We start from the raw sequence: 27,729 nt of genomic DNA, 5'->3' as shown, positions 1-27,729 counted from the left end.
AGAAGAATGCATTTATCTGTGTGTAATTGCCCCTGTGATATGTTCAAGTGATCATGTTGAAGTGATCATCATCACCTCTCATTTGAGGCCTTGCATTTCTCTCCTACACTCAGGAGCTTCTGTCTCTGGCTCTTTCTCTTGGGCCTTGTCATAATCCATGACTAGCTCCTTCTGTACATAACAATAACAAAGAAATGCTGCGAGGCTGTGCGTGATGACCAAATGAGGCAGAAATCCCAAGCAGCTATGCAAACATGCCTATGCATCATATGAAATAAACATTTTGCAATTATTCATTCAGATCAGTCGCTTCTCAGTTCTCCTCTCGCTGTCTTGACTCCTGAAAAAGATGAAGTACGACTCCAATTTGTCAAAAGAGATCAGTAGGAATTTATTATTTGCTTTAAAAAAAGAAATACAGCTTCTTCTTTTTTTCTTTCTGTCTTCCATTGCTCCACTGATCAGTCACTGGCAGTCATCTCAAACTGAACTCCAAACTGCGGTTCTCAAACAAAGAAATGTTTCTGAAACAGCCAAAGAGCATGTAGTGCTGGAGCTGGGCTCGTGACATGAGTAACTTTAAGCTGGACCAGTGCCAGCTTTGCATGATGGGGATCTGCACGGTTGAACACAGAACAGAGGTAGAAACCAAATCTTGAAAACATCAGGACATCCAATCACTGCAATTAAAATGATGAGTTTGATGAGTATATATAAAGAATGAAAAACAAAAACAACATTTTAAGATTGCTAAAACTGAGTCTGAGCAGTGGGTGTGGGTGGGGGGGCTGGTGTAAAACACCTCATCATGCTACTGACATTCTCGATGTGTAAAGTCACAGACATAAAAAACAGCACTGGTGGCTAAATCCTTGTACAATCATTAGGGCTCATGTATTCAGCCTTTTGGTTGCCACTTGTCTGGCTCGTGTGCTACATCTCTCCGGGTTTTGCCATTTGAGAATCTCATCCTGTTCATCGTTGTTTTCTTTGTACTGAGATGAACAACTTCACAGTAAAACGCATTCAGGTGAATGAGTGATGTAACTGATTTTAGGAAGCACTTTCTTTGAAAGACACAGAGGTGAACAGCAAACCGAGTTGTCCCTGAATAACAAAGGGAATCTTCTGTCACGGCGTGGCGCAAGTGCAAGTGCAAGTGCATGCCACGACAGTGCTGAACAGCTGCAAAGTGGAAATACAGACTGATCACAGATTTTTCTTCATCTGATTTATATGTGTTTGATTTAGGATGATCAACAATTTGACAAAAAAAAAATCTCAACACAGCATAAAGTGAGCTGCTGATGGTTTCCAAAGCTTGTGGTTGAAAGTCCTCTTTTCTTATTATAAATAATGCTAAAAACACAAATGCCTCCCTGTCACTCAATTCTGAACAATCACAAGTCTCTATAAACCTAGGAGACACATACAGTACACATAATGTAGCCCACATACATACAAATACACATATATTCAAATACTCAAAAACAATAACCTCTTCATGTGAAATAATGGATCTGAAATCATAAATTTATATAAAAATATAAAATAAAGGTTAAATCCAAACGAGTGTTGTCCGAAAGGTGAGAAAAATAATAATCTCAATTGTTTTTTCACTATGCGATGCATTGGCAAATCAATGAATCAGTGTCTCTGTGAACACACACCGTTTGTCTGTCCATATGATCCGACGGGTGCGTCCAGAGACCATTCTCAGAGTAGCCACTAGATGGGTTTAATACTGGAGGGTAAAAAAACAGAAGTCCACAGACACAAAGAGAGGAACGAGGTCCTTAGCTCTCTGGCCAGCCAGCGAGGTAACATGAAAACTACACATTTATCTATCTACACACTAAGGGATCTCTGACTGCAGGGCATGGTAAGTGCACATTTTCTATTTGGCTCTTAACCCCGATCAGTTCGTGGAGTCCTGCGTCACTTTGTAGTGGATGGGTGGGCTGCTGCAGTCGAGCCCATCACACATATTCCTGCAAAGCTGCCGACACAATGGCAGTACAAATATTCTACCAGGAGACAGACGCTAAGTATTTTTTGTGGGTATTGCCCACCAAATGTCACTAGCGGGGAATTTGGGAAACCTTGATTTCTTTTTGTGGAATAAGACAAATGTTTTTGAGAATGACAATAAAACTGACACCATCACCGCTTGCTTTCTTTTGATCCATGCAAAAGAACATCCAAATGCTGGTCAGTCATGCTTTGTTCAGGTTGTCCGTCTTAGAGTTTCTCCCTAAATAGTAATGTCATGTTTCAAATGTTTCAATTATATTCTCATCTCATGATCGGGACTCTGTTCCAGTGAGGGCTCCCTGGTGCTGATCATGGACGCTGAGGGCCCTTGGTTGACTCCAAATGGAGAAACAGCTGGCGATCGAGCTGCCAGAGGGGACAGAGACGGGGAGAAGCTCGGTGACATCGCTGCTGATGAAATAGATCCCTCGTGACTGATGGGGGACCTGCGGAGTGAAGCCAAGTGGGGGAATGTCCGCCCAATTACAGGGACTTTGGGAGGAACTGACATGGCTCCTGGGTGGGCCACTGATGTGATGAGAGGTGGAGGGTCAATTCTAGGTTTAGGATCCATTTTGGGCTTGGGCTGGAAGGGCTGGCGAGGGTTCTGACTTTGCTGAGCAGTTTCATCTTTCAGCCTGGCAATCTCTGTGAAGACATTTGCAAGAGGCTGGAACTGAGGGCACCAGTTGAGTAGGTAATCCCAGTTATAGCTTCCACGGAGCTCCTCGTCACTGGCAACAATAGCTGTGAGGGAACCATCTACGGAAGGTTTCCCATCCTCCGGAAAGGCATAATCCTTGGGGAGGGAAATATTGAGACCACGGCCCACTCCTAGGTAACCACCTCCCTCATCCCTGTAGACCGGGAGCTGTCCAGAGAGTAAGGTCCCACTGAGGCTGCCACCTAGCTTCTTTCCTTTGAACCAAGTGCTGCCCTCCAAAGCTGCAGGCTCACAGGAAATATCAGAAAGCTGGTCAGCATCCTGCTGGATTCCAGAGTCTGGTCCTCTGGCAGAGATGTGCTCCTGCATTGATGAGGTGATGGATGCAACGCGGGGATACTCATTTATCATCCTGATCTCATCATCCTCTGCTGCTTCAGCTGATCCTCTACCACTGGAGTGAGAAGGATCCAAAGACCCTCCTCTAGTGTAGGGTCCGCCACCAGCACCACCTTGGTCACCAGCATAGCCTGGCAAGGCCTGGTGGTAGATCCTTTCTCCCCCTGGCCCAGGGCTGCAATCATCCAGTTTTTGCAAGGCAGTTCCCGAGGCAACAGTTCTGTTTCCTGTCTCCTGGCCTTTCTTTCTCCTGCGTGACTTGACCAGGAACACAACCACTGCCATGACCACAAGCAATACGATAAAACCAAGAGACACAGCAACTATGCTAATAACCAGGATGTTGACGTCAGCGGCCAGGCCAAAGTTGGTGTTTGTCACATCGATGGAGACCTGGGCTGTAGTAGTGCGAGATGTATCCAGAGGGCTGTGAGCTTGCACGTCTAAAGTCATAACTCTGGTTTCCCGTTTACTCCGACCCGACCCACTGCTGCTACTGCTGCCTGAACTGTCCAGCTTGAGAAAGACCACCCCAGTGGTTTTGTTTACATCAAAATATGGAGAGCTGGCAGTAAGAGAATAAAGAACAATACCATCCACCCCTTCATCCTCATCACTTGCCTGGACCTGGCCAATGCTTTGTCCTTTCTTGGCTCCCTCTGGAACTTCAAAGGAGAAATCAGAGGATGTGAAGAGTGGGTCATACTCATCCTCACCCGTGACAAACACCTGTACAGTCACAGTGGCTGAATGGTTGCCTGAATCCGCTGCCACTGCGACAAAACTGAAGGTGTTGACCTTCTCGAAGTCAAATGGAATTTTGCTTCTGATTTCTCCTGAGTTCTGGTCCACAGCAAAGCTTTCTTTTCCTGCCCCAGACCGTTCCAACATGTAATACTTCAGCTGGCCAAAAACCCCCGTATCGTGGTCTATCGCGTGCAGAACAGTCACCGCTGAGTTGGCTGGCTGGTTTTCTCTGATACTGGCTATCAGGACATCCACAGGGAAGAACGGATGGTTATCATTCACGTCTTTGACCTCAACAATGACTGGAGCTAGGGCGAAGTGACCCTGTCCATCTGTCGCTTGAACAATGACAACATGTGTGGGCTGGTGCTCGCGATCGAGTGCTCGCTGAAGCTTTAAGGCTCCACTCCACGGGTCCACAGTAAATAAGTTCACCTCATTCCCAGAGCTGATAGAATACTGGACTTCAGCATTAGGAGTTGAGTCAGGGTCTGTTAAAAAATACAACAACAGAGTTCAAGTATATAACTGAGAGACCAAACAAGACAGCGAGAAACATTTACAGGTGACTGGATGAAAGAAGGAACACCCACCTGTAGCAGTCAGTCGTATGATCTCAGTCCCAGCGGTAGCACCCTCAATCAGTGACACGGTGTATTCTGCTCTGGTGAATGCTGGAGGATTATCATTCACATCACCGATCGTTATCACCGCAGCAACACTAGAGCTCCTCTGCGGTACGCCGCGGTCTGACACTACCACAGTGAGGTTGTACAGTGACTTGGTTTCAAAGTCAACTCCCTCGGCCAACAGCAGAGTCCCAACCGTCTGAAAGCCCCGTCCCTCCAGGAAGCGCACGCTGCTTTCGATCTGGAATGCGTTTCCTTCATTTCCGCTGGCAATGGCAAAGTCGAAGCCGCAGTTTTCTCGAGAGAGGTCGCTGTCGAAGGCTTCAAAAGTGAGAACTGTCGACCCTGGGATCGTGTCTTCAGAAACCGTAGCCCTGCAAACCAACCAAAGAGTATTATGTGAAGACGGCTGTTCGGGTTGCACCTCAATATGTCCAAATTCTAATGAGCACAGACTGACCTGTACTCCGACTGGTGAAACACAGGAGCGTTGTCGTTGACGTCGGATATTTGAACTTGGACTGTAGTAAGAGAGGAGAGCGGGGGCAGGCCTCTGTCGCGAGCTTCAATGACGATGCTGACTGATGGGCGCTCGGGGTCAAACTCAACTCTGTGATTGATGAACAGAGTTCCTGAAATCAGAAGGAAATGAGATGAACTTACTCATTGTGCCAAAAGTGTTATTAAAAATGAGCGCAGGGAAATAAAATAGAGCAGGAAGCAGCCAAGCTTATCTTTACCATTGCTCGGGTCAATGTAGAAACCCTCCTTGGTTGACGACATCACTTTATAGGTGATCCTGCCGTTCTCGCCGGAGTCCCTGTCAGTCGCTGTTACTGTGATAACTGCACTTCCTGGTGGTGTGTGCTCAGGAAGAGTAACCTAAGAGAAAAAGAGACATTAATTCTAACATTTGGATACAGGAAACAAACACCCCAGCATTGGATCATATAAACCTATAACTCACTGTGTGGAGGGCAACAGGCACTGCCTTCACAGAGGGGAAAATACTTTTTATAATGTAGTTCCTTTATCCTGTGTGTGTTTTTCTTTATACTGAGGTCATTTCCTGAGACAGAGTAGTATATTTTTTACAGGCTCATCTCCACAATGGTCCCCAAGTTAATATTAGGCAGTTAAATTTTATCACACCCACTGTGTGCAAGTCAGAAGTGTACAAATGTGTATTCAATGTGTTTCAAGCCCACAAGTGCATTTAATGTTGTCTACTAGAAATAAACTGTTTCTGAAAATAATTCACTTTCTTTTAAGATCTTATAATTTGTGAATACCTCAGACAAAAACACATTCAAGCAACTTTCTCTTTAGGTGCCTGTTGGGATTTTTAGAAAACAACAACAAACACAATAAAAATAAAATTAACGGCATACCTGATAAAGATCATGTGTAAATGCTGGTGCATTGTCATTAATATCTTCCACCAAAATTGTAATGTTGGCCTCAGTTTGGTGCTGGCTGTCAGTGGCTCTGACAGTCAGGGTGTACCACGTCTTCTCCTCAAAGTCCAGAGGGGCAGTGAGTGACACGCCTCCACTATAGCGGTGAATCCCAAACTTGCCTAGTGCTGTTGGGTCTAGCTGTAAAGAGTAGGAGAGGGCAGGACTGGAGTCGACGTCGTTGCCCGTCACGAGAGTGATTTCAGTGCCTATCAAAGTATCTAACAGAGAAAGAAAGTGGAAATGAACTTATTAGTTGCATTCAAACACACCACATATATTGCACAGGCATGATTTGTTTGATGATGATCCTTACTGTTTGTAAATGTCAGCACTGGGTGTTAACCAGAAACTCCAACAATACCTTTTAAATTCAGCAAAACTTACTCTCTGGGATGCGGATTTCCTGGTGTATGGGAATAGTGGGACTGTTGTCATTCTGGTCAACAATAATGACCGTCAGTGTGGCTGAACCTGCGAGCCGTGGACTTCCTCTGTCAGTTGCTGTAACTACCAGCCTGTGGGTGAGAAGAGAAGGTGATAATCCAAACTGTCCTCTGTTATTACACTTTGGTGCTACATGAATAGAAATGAATTTAACTGGATTGAAAATTATGTGAATATTCCGTTTCAGACTGATCACATTTTGGTTACAAAAGCAAGAACGTAAAAGTTGAAGTTCTTACTTAGTTTGAGTAAAGATCTCACGGTCCATGATGGCTGCTGTGGTAATGCTTCCTGTCACAGGATCAATCTTGAAGAGGCCACTCATCCTTGATGACTGGATGGAGTAGGTCACCTGACCATTTTGGCCCTGATCCACATCCTCAGCAACAACCTGGAAAGCGAGGACAGAAAGGGAAACAAAGAGGAGGAAATTTATTTGTAGCCTTTGTAGAACTCCAATAGACCAAATATCTCTGTAACTCTGTATTATTATTATTATTATTTTAACATTTATGAGCACCTGTATGATTGGCATTTCATATCCTTGTGCTTCCTTCATGTAGGCCACATAATTCTGCAGCTGGAAGCGAGGAAGGTTGTCATTGACATCCTGCAGGATCAAGTTGAAAGCCATGTAAGATGTAGAGGACACAGTTTCAGCCTTCACAACAAGACGGAGTCTTGGGGTGTCTTCAAAGTCTAGTTCATTGGAGGTCTGCACCCTTATTTCACCTGTGGAACAAACAGTAGGAAGATTTGATTAAAAAATGAAGATCACAATATCCTTATACTAATTAACCATCTTGATAACACATTGCACGAGACATACTTTAAGAAACACTTAAAGGGTGAGTGTTACCTGTCGAAGAGCTGATACTGAAGGCCTGCTTTCTGTTCCCACTGAAGAGGCTATAGCTGATACCGTTACGAGAACCATCTGGGTACTGAGCTTGAGCCTGAGCCACAGTGGTACCTGAATTTTTTCAGTGGAGCAGAGAAAAAAAATGTGTTTGTAATTGTTTTAAAAAATGATATAGGAGAATTAAAACCTGGTGCACTACTTGCTATTCCTGATAACACTGCCCAACCTTTCTCTGCATTCTCCTGTATGCTGACATCTCTAGCATTCCTCGAGAAACGAATTCCGCTGTATTCCACCTCCTTCACATAAATGATCACAACACCCTGTGTCGACTGAGCTGGGCTGCCTTGGTCCATGGCCTCCACTATCAGGGTCCTTTGTGCCTGGGTGAGGTCCGCCAGTCGCTCAGTGGCCTGTATCTCCCCAGTTAGGGAGTTGATACTGAAGCCTTTCACTGGGGTGGCGAAACGGTAAAACACAGAACCATTTGCTCCAAAGTCCTTGTCCTCTGCTTTCATCGTAGCTAAAACCCGCTGGGAACGCCTGTTGGACACTTCAATGACCAGTGGATCTTGGATGAAGAAGGGGGTGTTGTCGTTGACATCCAGGACAGTTACTGTCACCTGTAAGGAAGATATCATGTCTGAAATTAGATTTCAGATCATAAATTCAAGCCCATTAAACACCTGAAACAGCTAACCCCTCATTTACCTGAGCAGACGAGTTCCTAGGTGCAGCCGGTGAAAGGTCAACAGCAAAAACCTGGAAGCTGTATGACGCGAGTTTTTCGCGATCCAGAGGGGCTGACGTGGTGATGCGACCATTGTGCTCAACTACACTGAATGCGCCATGCGCCTCTCGACTGAGGAAATACAGAACCTTCCCATTAAGGTCTTCATCAGTATCAGTGGCTGAAACCTAGATACATACAAAAAAAAGTCAGATTATTAAAAACATTTTTTCAAGTATTTACAATTTTTGAATATATTTATTTCCATTTCATCCCACCTCAAGAACCTGTGCTCCCTCTATAGCATCCTCTGAAATTTCCACCGAGTAGCTACTTTTGCTGAAGACGGGGTTGTTGTCATTGACGTCCAGCACGTTGACCTCCACTGTGACAGTAGCACTGAGAGCAGGGCTGCCTCGGTCTGTGGCCACCACCTCCAGAGTGTACTTTGCATGCGTCTCCCTGTCGAGCCCGCGAGACGTCGACAGAGCTCCTGTGCTGGCGTGGAGTTGAAAATCTCCATCAGGGTCCCCGGCTAGAAGAAGTGGATAGAAAAAAAACAAAAAACCAACCTGAATTCAATGCTGAAAGACGGAGAGGAATGGAGACATCTGTGCCAGCTCTGCACTTAGTCCAGATTTTCTCTCTAGAGAGGTAGTAGTGCTTTTGATAAGACTATATCAGGAGCAAACATTTGGCCACTCTGTGCAGGTTTTATTTGAGATATGGGAGAAACAGGGTCTAGTAAAACACAATAGGGTAAATTAGTCCAAAATCTCCTAGTCAGGACTAAACTCTTACAATAGAGTAGGTACAATATCAGCAAAAATGGGTCCAGGAGTCAATTTTAGTAACACATTAAAATCTCTAAATTCAAACTTTATGATTTTCTGGCCTCTAAAAAAACAACAAAAATGACAAAAATGTAATGTTTCTCCCAGTAAACAGTAATTACAGCAATTGTGGGAACCTAAATCACTCTTTAAAATCTAATAAAATACTTGGATTGGACACACAATGCAGTTTCTCACCAGCAATTCTGTACTCCAGCTCTCCACCAGGACCTGAGTCAGGGTCTGTGGCCTTGAGGATGCAAAGCTCTACAGGAGCCTGGTTCTCTGGCACTTCAAGTCCATAAAACGGCTTTGCAAAGATTGGAGCGTTGTCATTCACGTCCTGCACCTCCACTCGGACTACAGTCTTGGCAAAGTTAGGAGGGAGGCCTCCATCCCTGGCATATACTGATATGAGACAGAAATAAAAGAGATGTTAGAGTGAGTAAAGCAAGTTAAAATAAACTGTTCATATGAGCTGATATATGCTTAAACTAACACATTAATTAAAGCATTTAAATAAACTCGTAAGGCATTTAATACCTGTAAGAGTGTAGTGATCCTGTAGCTCTGTGTCCAGTTCCTTTGTGGTGGTGATGGCTCCTGTCACAGGGTTGATTATAAAGCCTTCCTCTGATACTCCTCCGTATGTTATTTGTCCATTAGAACCTTCATGAAAAAAACAAGACGCAAATAGAAATAAAGGCACACAATGGACTTGGCTACATTAAATGTAATAAGGCAGTAATTTCAAAGAATTACAGCTGCAAGTGCCGGTGCCGTAAACTTATAAGGCTCTGGATGAAGATTGTGACCACACATTATCGTTAGCATCTGCATGTGATTGATTTAAAAAGATTTGGTTTCTCAAAACCATTTATGTGTGTGGTTTAGTTCTATGGTTTTGGGGGCTGATCAGCTTCCTTCTTACTCATTAAACCAGCACTGAAACTTGGAACCTTTTTTTCCTTCCATATCGTGACTTTCTTGGCATTATTCCTTTGGCCAAAAATAACAACTGTCTTCAATTTGTACAATTTGCTCATCCTGAACTAAACGAGATCTTACTTTTTAAAGACGTTTTTGTCAGAGCCATGTATTAGCAATTGGAAAATGTCTCATTTTTAGGACACATTTATTTAATTTTAAAATACAATGCAAGCTGCTGCTGCACAGGTATCAAGCTACTAGCTTACATAACATTCTGTCATATGTTAGTCACTGGGAACCTTTGTTCCCATAGGTGGTCCCTTCAAATTCGCACCTCAAAGTTTAGAGTAGTTCATTTCAATACAAGCTCACTTAACATAAACACAGAGCACTTAACAAAAGGTATAAAGATACGATACTCATGAAATATAAAGAAGAAGAAAATGAAGAATTTCAGTGAATGTCTTTGTTTAGCAAGTTACTACTTCATGATTTAGTTTAGTGTTTTAAAACATGATGATATAATAACTCATATTTTACACAGTGTGTATATTCTGTCATTAGAAATTGGTTTGTTGTTGTTTTTGAGGTTTATATCAGTAAGGAAGCTGGATAAATACAAACTTATGGAGAAGTGTTGCGATTAAAGAAAACCAATCAGAATAGATGGAGCAATATTGGGTGAATTTTACCTTATTTTTGTAAAGTATTTCTTTCTTTTTTTTTTACTAAATGATTTCTTTTTACTTTTACTAAATAAAACAAACTTTTTGCAGCTAATGCTAATGTTGGCTTATTTTCACATTCCTACTAGTCTAGTTCACTTAAAACATTAAACAGCAGTGAGAAAAATGTCACCCATCAGTCATGTGACTGAGATAAAGTGGTCTTGTCAAGTCATGATTGGTCTATTTTAATCTCTTGCTCTCCAACTCAAGCACTTCTCCCACCTCTCAGCTCAGCAGTCATGACTGAGATTAAGCTGAGTCTCTTAAACTCTCATTCATTTGTTATAGCTTCATATGTTCAGTCCCAATTATTTAAAAGAAAATTCACTTTCATTATAACCTCATATATCCTACTAGTGTTCACTGGCCATGTTTTTAGATGTCTAGCAAGTTGAGCGGACAAATTGAAGACATAAATTGCAGATATATTCTGCAGCAAACAGAACATATTTCTGCACATCCTCCCTGCCCTTTAAGCTCACTTCTTCTTATTGACTGCACATACTCTAAACTTAAAACTGTAATAAAACATTTAAACCAACCTTGGTCCCGGTCAGTGGCCGTTACTGTCAACACTGAGGCTCCTGGTCCTTGGTTTTCCATCACCTGTGCCTCGAACTCTGCCCGCAGGAACACTGGAGCCTCGTCATTCACGTCAATCACCTGCACGCACAGCACCTGAGAGGTGGAAAGCTGCGGTATTCCATGATCTTCTGCTACAATAGTGAGATTGAAGATTTCTTGCTCTTCACGGTCTAGGGATTTAAGGATGGAGAGAGAGCCTAGGAGGGAAAGAGAAGAATAATCAGAGAGTGCTGCATAACAGCTTTCGAAAACTTTCCCCCAAATACTCAAATTGAAACAGATACTCTAAAACAGATTTTTTTTTTGGCCTTTTTCTGTGTTCCTTGCTGTTTTTGTGTCTAAGTGTGTGTTTGGATTATTTTTGCGAACGTGCAATTTTCTGTACCTGTGATTTTCTGTATCTTTTATGCCTGAAGGACTTGTAAAAGCAAAAACCTTCACAGCTTTGCTTTATGAGATTTTCCACTGAAAGCCCAGAAAGTACAGCTACTTCATACCAGCTATTCAATTCTGGCACTTTGAACATGCATTGAAATGTGTATCTACTTATTATCACTTAACATGTATGATTACTGTAAACACTGTAAAACAGGCACACAGGTAAACACACGCTTCTGTTCGAGCTGCAATCCCAAATCAACTCATGGCCTTGCCTTAGGTCAATATGCTTTTTTTTTAATGCAACACGATCATATGTTTGCATTTAAGTCTGCAAGCCATTAACCGAAATGGGTATTTTATGTAAATCATACCAGTTTACACAGCGTCTGTGATTCAGACTCTTACCTAGATGTCACAAACCAGTCATCACCCTGACGTTCAAGGCAAAGTAAGAGGCCATATGAAGTGTGTGTGTGTGTGTGTGTGTGTGTGTGTGTATACTTTTCGCATGAGTCTACAAGCTTAGCCGGCATGCAGAAGCCTGAGAGACGTGTGTAATTTCTAAATGTTACAGCTTGCCAAACATACATTGTGTGTAGAACTTTTTGTGAGGCTGAGGCTCTGATGTTTCTGTGAGGTCTTGCTAGCTGCCCTGTTTTAGTTAAAAGAAAACAGATGCAAACCATCTAGCGAACTATTGCATTACACACTCGAGCCTATTTTGCTTTACTGATACAGTATCGACCATATGATAAAGGCGGTGTTACCCTTTATCATCAAATGCCATATTAAATATAAGAAAATGTACATTAAAGAAAATGCAGTGCTGTAAAAAAGCCCTCATTTCTTTATATTTTGTTAGGAAAATGTGAAACAGGTGCAGCAATTTATTGAAACGTGTCGCCACACACAGAAACATATTATATAAGTAGGGCAAAAACAGTATATAAGGCAAAACAGTGTTTTGAACAGTTTTTATAACTCTAACAAACTTGAAAGTTAATATTTGGTCTGACCACCTTTATTCTTCAACATAGCCTGAATTCACTTGGGCAAGCCTTCTTATAATTTCTTCAATTAGTCTTGAATATTAGGCTTATTATTAGACTTTAGAAAACACTAGTTTGATCAACTGAAGGGTCAGATGCAGGTCCTGTGTCAACTTTTTGTTGGATTTTTTCATATTGCTTTAAGACATGACTTTCATGTATTGTTCATATTCTATAAATAATTTTACAGGCCTGCCACATCTTTTTCACTGCACAGCATGGGAAGATATGCCAAGTTTTCAGCTAATAGCTCTTCGGGAGTCACATTGTTGTTGCAAAAATCTGATTTTATGTCTGTTAAAGTGTGTTATCTTTGGCATTTTTTGTAGATTCGACTAAAGAAATGGGGAAAAATATGTGTTATGCGACAGGCTGCTGGTAACAAAGCGCCTTAAGTTGTCTCTTATGCTTAGACAAAAAACTACTTCAATCATTCAATCTTTTGTGTGTTTGAATGATTCATAGGTCAGAGTTAAGTGTTTTAACAAAAACATTCCTTCGAAAATGCTCAGGCACAAGACTTGGACTGAAAACGAGGGGGGAAAAAGCAGCCAGTGTCCAAAGATGAACTTTGAAAGACCCTCACAAACCCTGGAGAACTATTCCTCAACGCCACTTTAAAAAGTTAGAAGAAAGTGTTGCTTCTTGGAAGCTAAATATAAACAAATCAGGGGTGGCTCAAAACTTTTGCAAAGTAAGTAAGAATATTTAATCCACAGCGCATAAATCACCCAAGTATCCATTTATCCAAGCATATTACTTAAATGATGCTCTAAATAGTCAGATATAGAACTTTATAGGCAATCAATAAAATGTAAATTGTAGTTCATAAAATAAAGTAATTGAAAATTAGAACAGCTTGCAGAGCAGATATATCACTTATAAGCAATAATAAATCTAGTGATACCCTTCACATTAGCCCAGGGGTTTGGTGCATGTCTTCACAATACATGCTAATGTGTCACTACAGCTATTAATAACCAAAAGCCTAACACCAACACGCCTGAGAAACAAACCAGAGGTGAAATCACTCCCTGTTAAGGAGCCAGACACTTGACAGTAATGGCGTAAAGACTTTCTTCCATCTGGAAGCTACATTAAGTGTCTGTGTCGTAGTTGTTAATCTCATCCCAGAAAGCGCTGAGCACGCCCACACCACCACGCTCCAACAATGAAGAGATCACATATGAAGAAAAAAAATATCAAGAGCTATCCACATCTCGAGCCCAAATAAAGATTGGTTCCCATGAACAAATCCATCAAGAAAAGGACACCAAGTATGATTCCAAAGAAATATTACACAGCAGCACTTCAGTGTCTAATTATGATCTTCTGGAAAGTTTTGTTCATCCAGGTGGCTTCCATCAATCATTAAATCCCAAAGAAAAAGGCCACAGGCTTGTCCTGCTGTGTTAGATCACTTAAAGCACAAGGAACTATGTGGTGAATTTTACTCGTTTTTTGATGGAGTGTAAATTGGATAGTCATGGAAAGTTCCCTACGTCTTGAGATATCGATTTCACATTACAGCATTTTCAAATGGTACGCCCCACCCTCAAAGCTCACCGGTGTCAGGGTTCAGGCTGAAGCGACCAGCACTGTTGCCTGCCTGAATTCTGTATGATACTCTGCCATTTTCTCCTTCGTCTGAATCTCGAGCCATGACGTACAAAATCACAAACCTGTCAACGAAGACACAAACCAAACATCATCACGGAAATGCACTTGAGGATTCCAAAGATATTTTATTACCGACACTGACGTGACACTCACCCTACAGGCTGATCCTCCATGACGCTGACTGCAGATGGAGAGCTGAAGACCGGCGCGTTGTCGTTTTCGTCTGTCACGAACACTCGGGCGGTGACCGAACTCCAGCGTCTCTGAGAGATATCCACTGCCTGGTCTGTGGCTCGCACCACGAGGTAAAGGGAGGGTGTAGACTCACGGTCTAACTTCTGCCCCAGGGTGAGGACTCCGCTTGACGGGTCAAGGATGAGGAAGTCAGGAGTTTCAGGCCAGAAGTGCTCGATGGAATAGCGCAGCTCACTGTTGGGTCCACTGCCATCCTATAAAACAAAAAGAAAGAATAGATAAATTAGACAGGAAGTGGATAGATTATTCTCCTTCTACTTTTCTTCTGCAGAAAATTTAACAACAACAACAATGATAATGCATTGATCATTAAATTAATAAAATACTTTATTAGGATAAAACGATCAATTTGAAGATGTCAGTTCTGTTAACAGATAACAGAATAACTGATATTTTAGGATTAAACAATGACAAAAAACAGTGAATACAAAGCTGAAAAGAACATGAATAACAACATAACTCAGATTAACTGTGCTTTATTGAAAGCATATTGATCCCATACACTCTTTCCTACCTGATCCACAGCTTGGAAGGTGTATATGGAAGCCCCTGGTTCGATGTTCTCGTGGATCACAATGGTAACGGGGTCTTCAGTGAACTGGGGCGCATGGTCATTGCTGTCCTGCACGTTGATATCTAGTTTCACCAGGTGGCTGCTGGGAAATGCCTGAGAGAAGTCCGACACCTCGATGTGCAGGGTGTATCTTGAGCCCTTCTCATAGTCCAGCTCCCGGACCACGTACACATCGCCCTTTAAGTGGTCCACCATAAAGGTCCCATCGCGATCTGTCCCTCCCACGACCAGGTAGGTCACCTGGCCTTCCAATAGAGCAGATTCATGCTGATCAGGTGGACGGACTGAACCAATGACAGAACCTGGAGCTGCCCCTTCGACTGTGTTCAGGGTCATAGAGAGAACGTTGGGCTTGGGGCTGGACCTGGAAGAGCTGAGAACCTAAAGAAAAGGAAACTAGTGTCAAACAAACCAATTTCCTGAGTATTTGTGGTAAAGTCTTTCCAATAATAATTGTGATTTAAATTGCAGTGTAATTCATCCTTGGATCTGTCCCAAAACAGACTGAAACAACACTTCTCGGTAACAAAAAGGAGGAAAGCGGCAAGAAGCTGTATACGTGTGTTAAAGGATCTGATTTCCTCTGATATTCTGCAGACAATGCATCTATATGGCTCTCACCCCAACCCATCCCTAAACATAGCCTTGGGCTGTCGTCTGTTTCTGTTTTTGTTGTTAATGCTATAATAACCTTCACAGGCACTCTCACTGTGCATGAAGGCATTACGTGTAATCCTTCCAGTAAATATCTTGACACTGCCGCATTCTGGCTTCAACTTGAGAGTCAGGCTTTGTGACCTGTGACAAAATAATGAAGGGTGTGATAGTAGGGAAAACTGTAAGTGTTCCAGTTCAAATAATTCAGAGCAATAAGCAACCTCCACATATGCTACAGGCTGCTCCAATGGGAAACAAATATGAGCCAGAGGGCCTTTGACACTTTGAACCACCTCAGGGTTCAACACTGCTCTGGGACGGATCAAAGAGCTCTGAGGAAATATAAGCAGATTTTCTGGTTTCATCATCATGAAATACACACACGGACACACACACTCCTTTGTCCTCAATACCTATAGCGATTAGTGGAGGTTTTTTTCCTCCATTAATTGGATTCAAACTAAAACTAAAAGAGGAGGGACATGATGTGGTTAAGTCTGACCACTTTTTGCACGTATTTGCAGGTGAAATGCGCTACTATCCACACGTTATCAAGGCCCATTTGTTACTACCTCACCCCCACTCACTCACAACTTGACCCATGAGACCTTTAATAACAACCTTTTAACTCTTACTCGTAAGAGTTAAATTCTTGGGGACTTTCCATCAGTTTTTAGAACTGAAAAAGCCTCTATCCTTGAAGCCTCCAGTTGCTATAACTCAAGTGCCTATAGGACTACATCACTACTTTTGATCACTTTTTATTAAAAAAAAAAAAAAAAAACAGCAGTAGAAGCAGAAGTATGTTGCAGCTTTTCCTCCGTGCTTGATTGTAGTGCCGACACAAACAATAACTGATTGCACTGAAATTCTGGGCTCAAGCTCCAAATGGATGACTACAGCTGGTGAAAGTCTGTTTTTTAAGTAATTTGCTTAAATGCACTTCCTCAGATCACATAATTTAATGAGCTGGCAGCACTAACAAATGTGCTGCACTGCACTACTTTTTCGCCTCATTTGCCTTTTCTCTGTACAGGCTAACTATCATGTGTACTGTAGTACATGTGGTGTACAACGGTATCCGTGTGTCTGATTTTACGCGCAGCTAAGGGAAATGTTATCTCAAAATCATTAACTGGAAACGTTACCTCATGCAAGTGTTTGAACGTGTCATTACAGCGAGCGTGTCTCTGTGCGTGCATGTATCACTGCTTGCTACTGTACTGCAGTGTATTCCCTTTCTCTCTGTGTGATTTGATGCAGCTGGCTTTCATCAGATCTCATCTGGGAGCATTTGATTCCAAGGTGCCTGTTTCCCCTCTGTCTAATCTCAGAGCCGCACAAGCAGTGCACAGGCGAAATCTAAGGCAAGGACTCCCATCGTAATTAGCATCCTTTTCCTTTCTGAAACCACATCGCACAAAAACACTGAGCTCCTAAGCTTTTTTTTTCCCTGCAGTTGAATTCCTGATATTGTATGTTGATATGGAGGACTGACCCTCCTCCAGAAAGTTCACAGTATTAGCTCAGTCTTTCGCACCATGGGTTCTAGTTACCCCTCTAACCTTTGGATCAGGAAACACCCACTAGATTGGATAGAGCTCTTTGTTTATAAAGGCACAGGTTCAGTTTCTCTCTTTCTCATATTTACCTCTTTTCCAAATTCCTTTGACAGTCAAACTGCTCACTGTTGTCCTCAGATTGAGGAAATTACAGCTTGTGTTACAAAAAGAAACGCAGAAGGACTGAGGTGAAGCACAGATGTTTAGGTTCGCTCACCAGACTTTGTGTCCAATCAGGAGACGTCACAGAATATTTTGGAAATTCAGTGCATATGAAGATGTTTGGCAGCTGGATGAGGATATGAAAATGTGCAGATTGTGTTTACTTGTATTCGTAGCTGGCAGGTGGAGCTGAGTGTCGGTGTGCCGTGGTCGGCAGCAGTCACAGTGAAGGCGTACTCGGCTCGCTCTGTCAATCTCAGAGGGGAAGCGCTTCTAAGCTCACCGGTGGTTGGATTGATGGAGAAACGCTCTGCTCTGGAGCCTGAAGTAAATGAAACAAACATTAACGATGTATGTTATGTGGATGCCGTGGCATGTGGAAAAATCTGTAAATTTGTGGCTATAAGATGAATTATGAGGCTCACCTGATAATGAGTAATAGATGGTGCCATTCTCTCCCTCGTCTGGATCTTTAGCTGCCAGCGTCCCTATGACTGTTCCTGATGGAAGCCCCTCAGTCACCTGCAAAGAAGTATTGTTACTCACCGGGAATGAACGCAACTGCAGATCCATTAAATCCTCACTTTTAGGGCAAGTTGCTACGATACCACCTCTCTGTGGGTTTATGTCACACCCCACTAATAAAACCCCAGCATGCATAAAAGAAAATTAGATTCATTGATAGATAAAATTTATCCCCCAAAGCTGCTTGCTGATATAACTAACCTCCCCCTCCCTTCTCACCTGAAGCACCAGCTCCCTGTCAGGTCTGGCATGAATGAAACTGGGGGCGTGGTCATTTTCATCCAGCACAGTGATATGTGCAGTCCCTGTTGCACTGCGAGGGGGCGTACCCCCGTCCTGTACAACCACAATAACCTGATAGCTGGACTGCTGCTCTCTGTCCAGTGCAAGGCGGGTGCTAATCTCACCTAAAGCAAAAAAAAGGACACGAGGGAAGCCGTTGAGTAATTACCGTGTTAATTTAATTTAATTGAGAAAGAGCAAATCATCAACTCCTCAGGGGAAATTATGCTGGTATTATCACTGCTTATGAAGTAACTACATTTCATGCTGTGCAGCACAGTTAAAAAAAAGTGTACTATTATCCCTATTTGTGTTATGGTTACGGTGTTTATTGTTACCTGTTTGCGAGTTTATCTGAAAATGCCTGTCTGTGTGCAGCAGCCTGTAGGTGAGTCGAGCATTTAGTCCTGCGTCTCTGTCCGTTGCAGAAACCCTGCCGAAGCCCGTTCCCGCGTGCAGGTTTTCTCTGACAGCCAGAAACACCCTCTCCTGGCTCAGTCGAGGGGAGTTGTCGTTTTCATCCGTCACTGTTACCCGGACGGTCGCGCTGCCGGTTCTTCCTGCACCTCCTGGGCCCGAGGTGGCAAGAACAGTCAACAGGAACATGTCTTTGACTTCTCGGTCTAAAGAGCTCCGAACAAACAGCCAACCGCTATCTGCCATGATGCCAAAACCTGCGGCATCACCATCAGGTCTGAGGCGGTAGGAAATAGAGGAGGAAGATGATGATGAGGAGGAGCTTCCACCATTTCCAGAAGCTTCTCTGTTAAGTGCACGGACCTGAAGGAAACGCGTGTTTAGAGGGGTGTTTTCACGTAGCTCCACGCGGTACGTAAGGGTATCAAAGTTTGGGCCTTGTGCGTCTTGTGCTTGGATGTGGACCACAAGGGTGAAGGTGGAGCTAAGTTGAGGGGCTCCACCATCCTTGGCAACCACCTGAAGGTCATAGCGAGGGACACTTTCATATGATAAACTCCCAATTAGACGTACCTCCCCACTGCCCCTGTCGACGCCAAATGTCCTCTGGCCACTGCTGCCTGCAGCCCCAGCAGAGACTAGATCAAAGCTGAGCTGACCGTTATGGCCGGAGTCTTTGTCAGTGGCCTGAATACGGTAGATAATCGTCCCCATTTTGGTGATCTCGGGTAAAAGAAGGGACTCTGATGAGGATGGCAGGAAGGTAGGGGCATTGTCGTTGATGTCTGCAATGGTTATGTGTACCCGGCTGATTCCATATGCCGGAGGAGAGCCAAATCGTGCCTGGATCTCCAGGTCAAGACTGGAGCAGGTCTCGTGGTCCAGAGGAAGGGCTGTGCGAATGGTACCAGAGGCGCTGTCCACTGTAAAGTAGCCATGAGGGTCTCCAGATGAAATAGAGTAGAAAATATCCTTAGAGCCACCTGATGGAAGACAGAAGATGTAAGGAAATAGTGAGAAATTATGCCACATGGGATTTTCAAATGAAAATACAATAAAACAGAAAACAACTGAGGTTGAAATATTAAGTGTTTACTAAGAAATAATAATATGAAGACCAAGAATCAGATTCACTGAGAGCCTTGTATACCACCACAGCCATCTGTCAACTACACCACTGATTATTCTGACTTAAAATTACATCCCAATTAAAATCCATCATTAACCGTGAGAGAAAATAGGAGTGCGAGTAGAAAATAATCGCCAGTAAATTGTGCACCGTGAGGCGGATGTGATTTCTTAATGGAGTGTATACAATTGTTGCTTGGTTATTTCTACAACTACTCGAGAGATAAGGCATCATGCTGCAGCCCATTAGTGCATTTTTGTCCTGGTACTTGTCAGGAAGATGAAAATGGGCAAGCCGCACAGAACTGCTTCTCACTAGGGAAGTATGCAAGTGTTAAAAGCAAGCCTGAAATAACCAAAGCAGACCCAGGAATCCAATAAAGCATGTGAGCGTACAAGGGCCTCACCTGTCTTAGCAGAAGCACGAACCACTCCCACTGCCGTCCCCCTGAGAACATCCTCCGACACGGTAAAGAAGTACTGTGCCTGTTCAAACACCGGAGACGCCACTGAGCCCCCGACGACGCTCACGTTCACTCTGGCATTTACCGGTGCTGTAAGACCGCCCCCATCCTCAGCCGATATGACCATGGAGATTACAGTGTTGGCTTTGCCATGGAGTGAGCGGGAGAGAGAGATCACACCTGCAAAAAATAGATACATACAGACAACAAGTTCATTTTTATGTGAGTCATTTTCACATGTCTTGGTTACGGTCGTAACATACATGATTGTGCTGCACATGCAATAATAATAAAACACTACACACCTGTGTCCTTATTAAGGGTAAAGAAACTAGATCCTCCTCCAGGTACAGTGCGGTAGGTTACTCTTCCGTTTTCTCCGACATCAGGGTCATTGGCTGTTACCTTGACGACAGACGTTCCTGGAGCACTATGGGTACTGAGACTGACCGTGTACAGGACTGGATAGAAGATGGGCCGGTTATCATTGATGTCCACCACCGTGACCCTCACACGGGCTACTGAACTTAGACCACCCTGTAAAGGAAATGTTAAAAAATGGTTTGGTCTACTTTATTTGACTACAGAAAACCCTAAAGTATCAGCAAGCTAAGCCACCTTACATGAGGAGGCACAAAGAAGAAAAGGACAGTGCTAGACTGGATCAGCAGGAGGAATACTGTATTGTGCTGTGTAATCTGCTTTTTTAACCTGCTTTGCTGCTATCAACAGCCCAACAGCTCTAAAAGTTTCTGAAAGTTATTTACTGTAGGTTATCAGGATTATCCACACATCAGTTGGTGACATCACAGAAGCTACATCCATGTTTTATGTGCTGTCTTTAGCAGAAACCACAACTCGAATGATATATCAGAGCTCTGCTGACTTGACTATTGACCCATAACTGGATGCTAAACCATAAGAAGTGCTAGTTAAGTTAAACCAATGTCTCCCTCCCTTCTAGCACAATGTAACAAGGAAAACAGCATTCACTCTGTGTATTACCCCCTAGTGAAAAGTAACAATGCAGGGCTTTTAAAGGTATTAAACTATTAGAACAGTTTCATCTCCATGCCGTTGAATGCATTAGTCAATGAGTTTGCACTCATTACACTATCTCTCTTTATGAGACCATTAAAAACAGAAACAGCTGAGACAAGGGGCAGACGCGAGCTGAGTATTTGGAAATGAGCAGGTAACACTACAGGACCACGATGACTAACAATAACAAATTTACAACAATTCTTGCGTTTCTATTACCTTATGTAAGCCAACAATGATCAAGAGATTCAATGGTTTATTACATGTACTATCGAAATAGGAGTTTCAATTCCTATTTAAGTCAATCCTTTGGGAATAACTGATAGTTTAACCTTATCCCTCTTGGAGTTCCCTCTGATTGTTTTGCCCAGCTGCCGAGGAACTGGATAGTGTCCTCATTAAACGCGTCCTGTCACTTTGATCAGATTTACTCGAGTGCAGCTTTAGACTTCTTTAATTTGCTTTAACCCTGTCACTTTGATCAGAAGAAATATTACATATGCAACAGGCAACGTGTTTTGTCATGAAGCATCTTCAATCAGCTGAAATATCCCTCATCTAGCTACAGAACTAATGCCGTGACTTTCGTTGAAGTTCGAGCCTTTGACTTTTTCCGTCTCCTTCAGAAGTCTATTTCAGTTACAAATAATTAGGTTTTGATTGCAAAAACATGCAAAGCATGAGGGATTACTTCAGCATTTAATGTGCTTTTGCTTTGACTCAAAGAGGTAGCTGAAATGCTCCATATGTAACTGTGGCTGGTTAGCTTAGCTTAGCACGAGGAACACATAAAAGCGCATTTTATTTTCTCTGAAAACAGGAATTTCCAGCAGAATCTCTAAGGCTCACTAATTAACACATATGTCGTTACACTTTTTCTCACATTTAACATGCAGTTCTCACATCAGGAATGTAATTCTCACCAGTCTTAACGCAGTTCTTAAAACACCTACTGCTTCTTCTTCTTCCATCTGCTCCCTTTAAAGGATTATCTACCTCTGTTTTAACCTATCCCTAAGTCTCACTGCCATCCTATAAACTGATGTGAACATTGCATCAAAGCAATCGAGAAAAACTGGGATCTATCCTAATATAAGAAATACATATTGCAGTTTTGCAGGATGGTGCTACTAGTTTTCCCACATTACACAGAGAGCTTTCAATCCTGTCTCTTTGCAAGAAAGTAATGAAGCATATTCCTCAAATGTCACTTGATGTTTCGAGGAATATTCTGGTAAGATCTCAACCTTGCAGAGCTTACAACGATTTTCTGTAGTTACTTACTCCATCTGTTGCTGTGACAGTCAGGTCAAACTTGTCCAGTCCCTCATCCCGGTCCAGAGCTGTGCTGGTGCAAAGTTGGCCAGTCTCCTTGTTGATGGTAAACTGGGTTGGCAATGTGTTTCCAGAGCTTGAACCCAGGTTGTAGCTTATAGTACCAAAAGAACCACGGTCCTCATCTGTGGCCGATACCTGAGGGGAAAAGAGACCAATGTAAGACAGATGCTTCGCCAGTGCCAACTAGCCTAAGAGACACATAAGGATTTCAAAAACCATCACATCCAGCAGGTCCCACAATCTGCATGAAATAAATCCTACATGTGTCATGACTATTATATACGAGCTAAGGGCCTTTCTGTTATCACAATAATGTCCCATAACACAATCACCTCATAGGCCCATACATCTGCGCTTGTCCAAATATCACACACCATAGCACTACTTGTTATGATTTCCAGACTACTATAAAAACGAGCATCTGTGAGAGCAATTCTTTTTTATATACCGCAGATTGTGGTATGTAAAAAAGTAGATCTCCCCAATGGTGTGTTTGAAAAGCTGGCAAAAGAAACCATGCATATAGAAGGGAAGAGAAGAGAAGAGAAGAGAAGAGAAGAGAAGAGAAGAGAAGAGAAGAGAAGAGAAGAGAAGAGAAGAGAAGAGAAGAGAAGAGAAGAGAAGAGAAGAGAAGAGAAGAGAAGAGTATGTGGATGTTTATGGAGTCCAGCTTATGGCTTCAAACAAGACACTAATGGATGTGAAAAAGTCAAGTGGCACACGATGGCTTTCATATCACACTGAACTATGATTCAGACTGATACACACCCCGACTTGAGAACCACTTAAATACACCTCAGAAAATTTCTCTATTTCTTTCCTCTAAACAGGTCTGCATGGCCCAACCTCAGACCCATTTGCTCATATTTACCTAACATCCTTTTTGTTTTACCACACAAACTGAAAAGCACCCACCACATAAATATACATTAACCCGTATGTGCTGACAAATTCTATTAAAACATTTATAATACCACAAAGATTTCCTTGCAAAACACAAAAAAGGAAACGGCCTGTGTTCTCTGGGGTGCTGCTTCTGACTTAAGTTCTGCACGACTCCATAACTTTGTTTGGTGGCATTTATGGTCCTTGTTAAAAGTAACATTGTTGCTCAGATGTCCAAGCCTTGAAGGTGAGCCAAGATCCAGGAGGCCTCACGACATCGCTCCCTCTCAGTAGTACAGTCGCTTCTCTTACGGTAAATCAACAACAGTAACTTACAACATCTGAAATCTTGGATTTAGGTTTTTATTTTTTTCTGACAAAGGAAGCTTGTCTAAGACACAGTATTATATAGAAAAAAAACAGCTTTTATTTTCAGACCTGGAGAATATTGGATATTTTTTGTTTAAGAATTAAGCAGTAATTTTATAAGAAAACATTTTAGAAGTTACAGCCCTGGCTAACACCTGGTCTTACCACACTCAGTGCAGCCAGCAGATTTTTGGGCTAACACTTCCTGTTCTAGTCACTGCCTACTGATGAGGACAAAAAGCTATAAGAAAAAGCTAAACCAGTGTCAGATTATAGCTGATAATTTCAAAACTTAATTATGGTGGCTGCTGTCATTCTTTTGTCTCCACACAGATCCAGAACCCAGACTACAAACAGAAAACACACAGGTTATCAAACATGGCTACAATGACCAGTCAATATACATGGTAAATGGATTGGTATTTATATAGTACCTTTCAACTCAATTGCAGCACTCAAAGCACTTTCTACTGCAAGTCCATTTCACCAGGTCCCATACATTCATACGGTGCTTTTATCTTCACCTAAGGACTTTTATCTAACACTCACACACACACACAAAACTCAAGAGTTCAGTATCTTGCTCAAGGATACAGCAACACGTGGACAGGAGGATCAATCCACCAAACTTCTGACTGGTGAACAGCCTGCTCTCCCACCTGAGCCACCACCATCCACAGCCATCAATTACAAACTTCATCATATAAACATTTCTGCATTTCTTCAGATATGTATGTTTTTGTGTTGGCACAGGATTTTCCCTCCCTGCTAGCTTCTCAAAAGTCATTTCAAATCATAAAATATGCAAGTAAAAGACACGTTCCTTATGTCTGTGCTTGTTATTTAATGACTTTGTCACACATCTGAATCTTGCATTCTGGCCCAGAACCCCACAGAGGACAGGACCACCGTAGCAGACATCCGGCTCGTCTTCCTTCCAACTCAGCAACACATGTCTTCATCATTACACTTACCTATTAGCTACAGATGAACACTACCACCTTGACTCATACTGTTTCTCATATAGGAAATTAAGACATGGTAATATTAGTAGAGCTCATTTACAGTTGCTGCATTACCATGGCGAGACAGTCGTGGATTTGAGGGGTTATACTGTGCCTCTTTTTTTGGGGCTGTGTTTACACCTAAGGGGGATTTAGATCATCGCTGGGACTTCCTATTGAGTACAATGTTGAGACTATGCTATCTTCAGGATCTAGGTTCATATCTTCCCAGCTGTCTGTGATGGATTAGCCACCTGTGGTCACAATATTTGGGCCATTGTCCACGTGCTTGTATATATGATGAGCCCAATTTTTTCACTAATTATAATTAAACATCCATGACCGCCCACTTGGACATGTCTATATTTACCCCAAAAGGTATGTCTCCATAAAGACAGGGCAGAGGATGTTCTACCATAAGTAGGACAACACAGGAGGTGTAATTAAATTTGCTGGGCTTATATGACACACATGGGTTATAGTATTGAAATACTCTCTCTTTTTTTTTTAATGGACTTGGACTGGAAAAAAACCTGCACAGGGAGTCTGGGAAGAAAAAGAAGAGCAGCACATTGATTCTCCACGCACTAAAATGTAAAAACCTAAACAGTATGGTATGGATTCTTCATGCTGGAAAAATATGCAAGACAAAAACACAAGACTGTGGTAGAAAATGGCTCGAAAGCTCACTTTCACATAAACCACGGGAGCTATAAAAAAAAGACAAAATGATTTGTGCTTTCATGCTGCTACAAACCGTATACAGTACAGTGGCTGTGTTGTTCAAAAGCCAGTGTGTGACAAAAAAAAATGCAGAGTTAAAACTTTAAGAATGGAGCACATGACAATATCTTTAAATGAGATGTGTAGCATCAAATCAACAATCCTGAAAAGACATGAGCTTACAGAGTTATCTCTGTCATCAGTCATTTTTTCCTCTGTCAATCCATCTGACAGTATGGCACCGTGTTTAGTTTAGACTGCACAGGCCGACAGGATGGATGCCATAAGATATCAGAAATTCCCCCTCCAATTTGTTGCCATAACCTACAGCTCTTATCTCGACTTACAAAAAAAGTAGCACAGGTTTAAAGCCAATAAGGTAATCTTGTAAACACACACACTCGACATGTCTTCATAAATCAAGGGGTCTGGTAGGCCAGAAAAGGGTTGCTGCCAGGGACGAATCGCTCCAACGAGGGAGCCTGCTCTGTGCTCCATGAACAGCCTGCTTCGTCTCTGCTTAACTACTCCTTATCGTACATCCTGGAGGTAAACATGTAGCTACATAGTAACACAAAAACAGACACCCGTCTGTACCTTTTAACATCTAAGTCTCTCTGTGGGTTTGTGCATATTTAAAGTCAAGTTATTAGAGAATCTGTTTTGTAAACAAAAAGTCCAAAAAGATTCATTTCCTTTTTTTGTGAAGCTCTATAGCCAGACACAGAATTAAGAAGCACATATGGTGCTCGATATGACATGAAAGGACAATAATAGTGGTTTTGCAAGTTGATCTTTTACATTTTAGTGGAGCAAAGAGAAACTAATGGCTGCCTGGAAGGTGGTAAATGCCTGAACTGTGGTTCACTTTGGCAGTAATGCTAAGTATACACAATTTGCAGTTAATGGGCTAAATCTTGCAAAACCACTAATGTGGTTACTTTCTTTGGGAACGCTGATATCACACCTGACGTATGAAAAGGCAGAAATTTTTAGAGAAAAGATTGAAAAAATAAGGCAGGAATTTACTGATAGCAGCGGGTTAAGATAACGTAAATCAGCCATTAGTACGAGGAACCTCATACCAGGGCTCCGTGTGCAATAAAGCCGTTTGGATGGAAATATTCAACTGAGTGAAAAAAGCAGGCAACATGGCTAAAATGTCATTTTATTGTGACTAACCTCTAGATCTTGTATGTGAAGTCCTAAATGCTTTCCTCTGAAATTCCATATTTATAACTTCCTTTCTGGCCTTTCTGGTACCAAAAGTCTTACAGAGCACTTAGCAGTGAAACACAAAATGACTTAAAAGAAACAAAAGAAACAATGCTTCACTTAAGCATCTGAATTTGAAATGCATCAAACACTGTTACACATAAAAACACAGTTTTGATTTGCCTATGGTGCAGTCCATTGACTGACTGTATATCTGTTAAAAGGCACAGCTGAAGTTTGAAGTCAAAGCCTGCCGAGGGCGATGTGAAAAACAGTCGCGAAGAGCGTGCCGAGTATCAGATTCACCCAGGACTGAGGCTGGGAGCTTTTTTGTCCACAGAGAGCCATTCATCCTTGGCTGGGAGAGTAGAAGAGCGATCACTCACCGGAGCATTAGCAAAGAGCCAGACCTCATCATTCATTTGCCTCACTCTTCTTCACAACTGTTCCCTTTTTTGTGTCCCTCGTCTCTCTACCTTTCCACTTAGCTTTTCTGTTATGCACCTACTGTCACTCTAATTCTCTCTGAAAAAGACTGGATGTCTCACCAAGGGTCCACTTAGATGTCAGATACACGCCTCACGCTCTGCCATTCAGCGCAGGTCATGAGTGAAAGAGATTTATCTGTCAGTATTAGTTTGTGATGCAGAGACGGAGCGGTCTCCTGTCTGGGGTGTGGTGTAAGCTAACAGGTAATGTTTAATGATACCAGTGGGTCAAAGCCTTTTTCTTTAGAACTGCCCATACTTTACTTTCACACCTCAATAGATACAAGTATTACATCAGCTGACCCCATTTCAGGTTTTATATGCTCTTACTTCTGTACTAGATTATGCTTTTCCTCTTTTCACCTTATTTTATGTCCTTTCTTTCATTATACTCATGACTTTATACCTTTTGCCATACTCTTTTTTTTTTTTTTGCACTCTTTTCCAACCCATCTTTTTTCATCTTCTCCAGATGTGGGCGCAGGTCCAGATAGATCCTGCTGTTCTCTGCAGTTTGTCTCTGTAAAACATCAGCTAATGTCAAA

At 42.4% G+C, this 27,729-nt stretch overlaps 1 protein-coding gene across 1 annotated transcript in view; it reads right to left on the bottom strand.

Annotated features, from left to right (window-relative positions):
• Nucleotides 1-372: 372 nt before the first annotated feature.
• Nucleotides 373-27,729, bottom strand: part of dchs1b (dachsous cadherin-related 1b) — an 85,424-nt gene continuing 58,067 nt past the window's right edge. Inside the window, exons 5-29 of the mRNA XM_085289156.1 lie at nt 22,447-22,635; nt 20,427-20,658; nt 20,065-20,301; nt 18,451-19,512; nt 18,050-18,237; nt 17,731-17,827; nt 17,470-17,627; nt 14,865-15,305; nt 14,249-14,544; nt 14,042-14,157; nt 11,003-11,242; nt 9,346-9,471; nt 9,001-9,210; nt 8,248-8,504; nt 7,951-8,157; nt 7,466-7,862; nt 7,237-7,350; nt 6,898-7,109; nt 6,617-6,768; nt 6,318-6,448; nt 5,865-6,151; nt 5,214-5,355; nt 4,934-5,105; nt 4,438-4,847; nt 373-4,335 (exon numbers count right to left, since the gene is read on the bottom strand). Of these exons, the coding sequence (XP_085145282.1) occupies nt 2,288-4,335; nt 4,438-4,847; nt 4,934-5,105; nt 5,214-5,355; nt 5,865-6,151; nt 6,318-6,448; nt 6,617-6,768; nt 6,898-7,109; nt 7,237-7,350; nt 7,466-7,862; nt 7,951-8,157; nt 8,248-8,504; nt 9,001-9,210; nt 9,346-9,471; nt 11,003-11,242; nt 14,042-14,157; nt 14,249-14,544; nt 14,865-15,305; nt 17,470-17,627; nt 17,731-17,827; nt 18,050-18,237; nt 18,451-19,512; nt 20,065-20,301; nt 20,427-20,658; nt 22,447-22,635 (8,121 nt within the window). The 3' untranslated portion in view covers nt 373-2,287. The remainder of the gene's footprint in view (nt 4,336-4,437; nt 4,848-4,933; nt 5,106-5,213; nt 5,356-5,864; nt 6,152-6,317; nt 6,449-6,616; nt 6,769-6,897; nt 7,110-7,236; nt 7,351-7,465; nt 7,863-7,950; nt 8,158-8,247; nt 8,505-9,000; nt 9,211-9,345; nt 9,472-11,002; nt 11,243-14,041; nt 14,158-14,248; nt 14,545-14,864; nt 15,306-17,469; nt 17,628-17,730; nt 17,828-18,049; nt 18,238-18,450; nt 19,513-20,064; nt 20,302-20,426; nt 20,659-22,446; nt 22,636-27,729) is intronic.

Source organism: Mchenga conophoros, linkage group LG10 (assembly GCF_057382185.1).
Source record: "Mchenga conophoros isolate Kocher_MC1m ecotype Shallow Benthic linkage group LG10, M_conophoros_male_GT1.1, whole genome shotgun sequence".
Classification (NCBI taxonomy): Eukaryota; Metazoa; Chordata; class Actinopteri; order Cichliformes; family Cichlidae; genus Mchenga; species Mchenga conophoros.
Note: the sequence above shows the minus strand (reverse complement) of the source record. Positions and strands in the feature narration are given on the sequence as shown.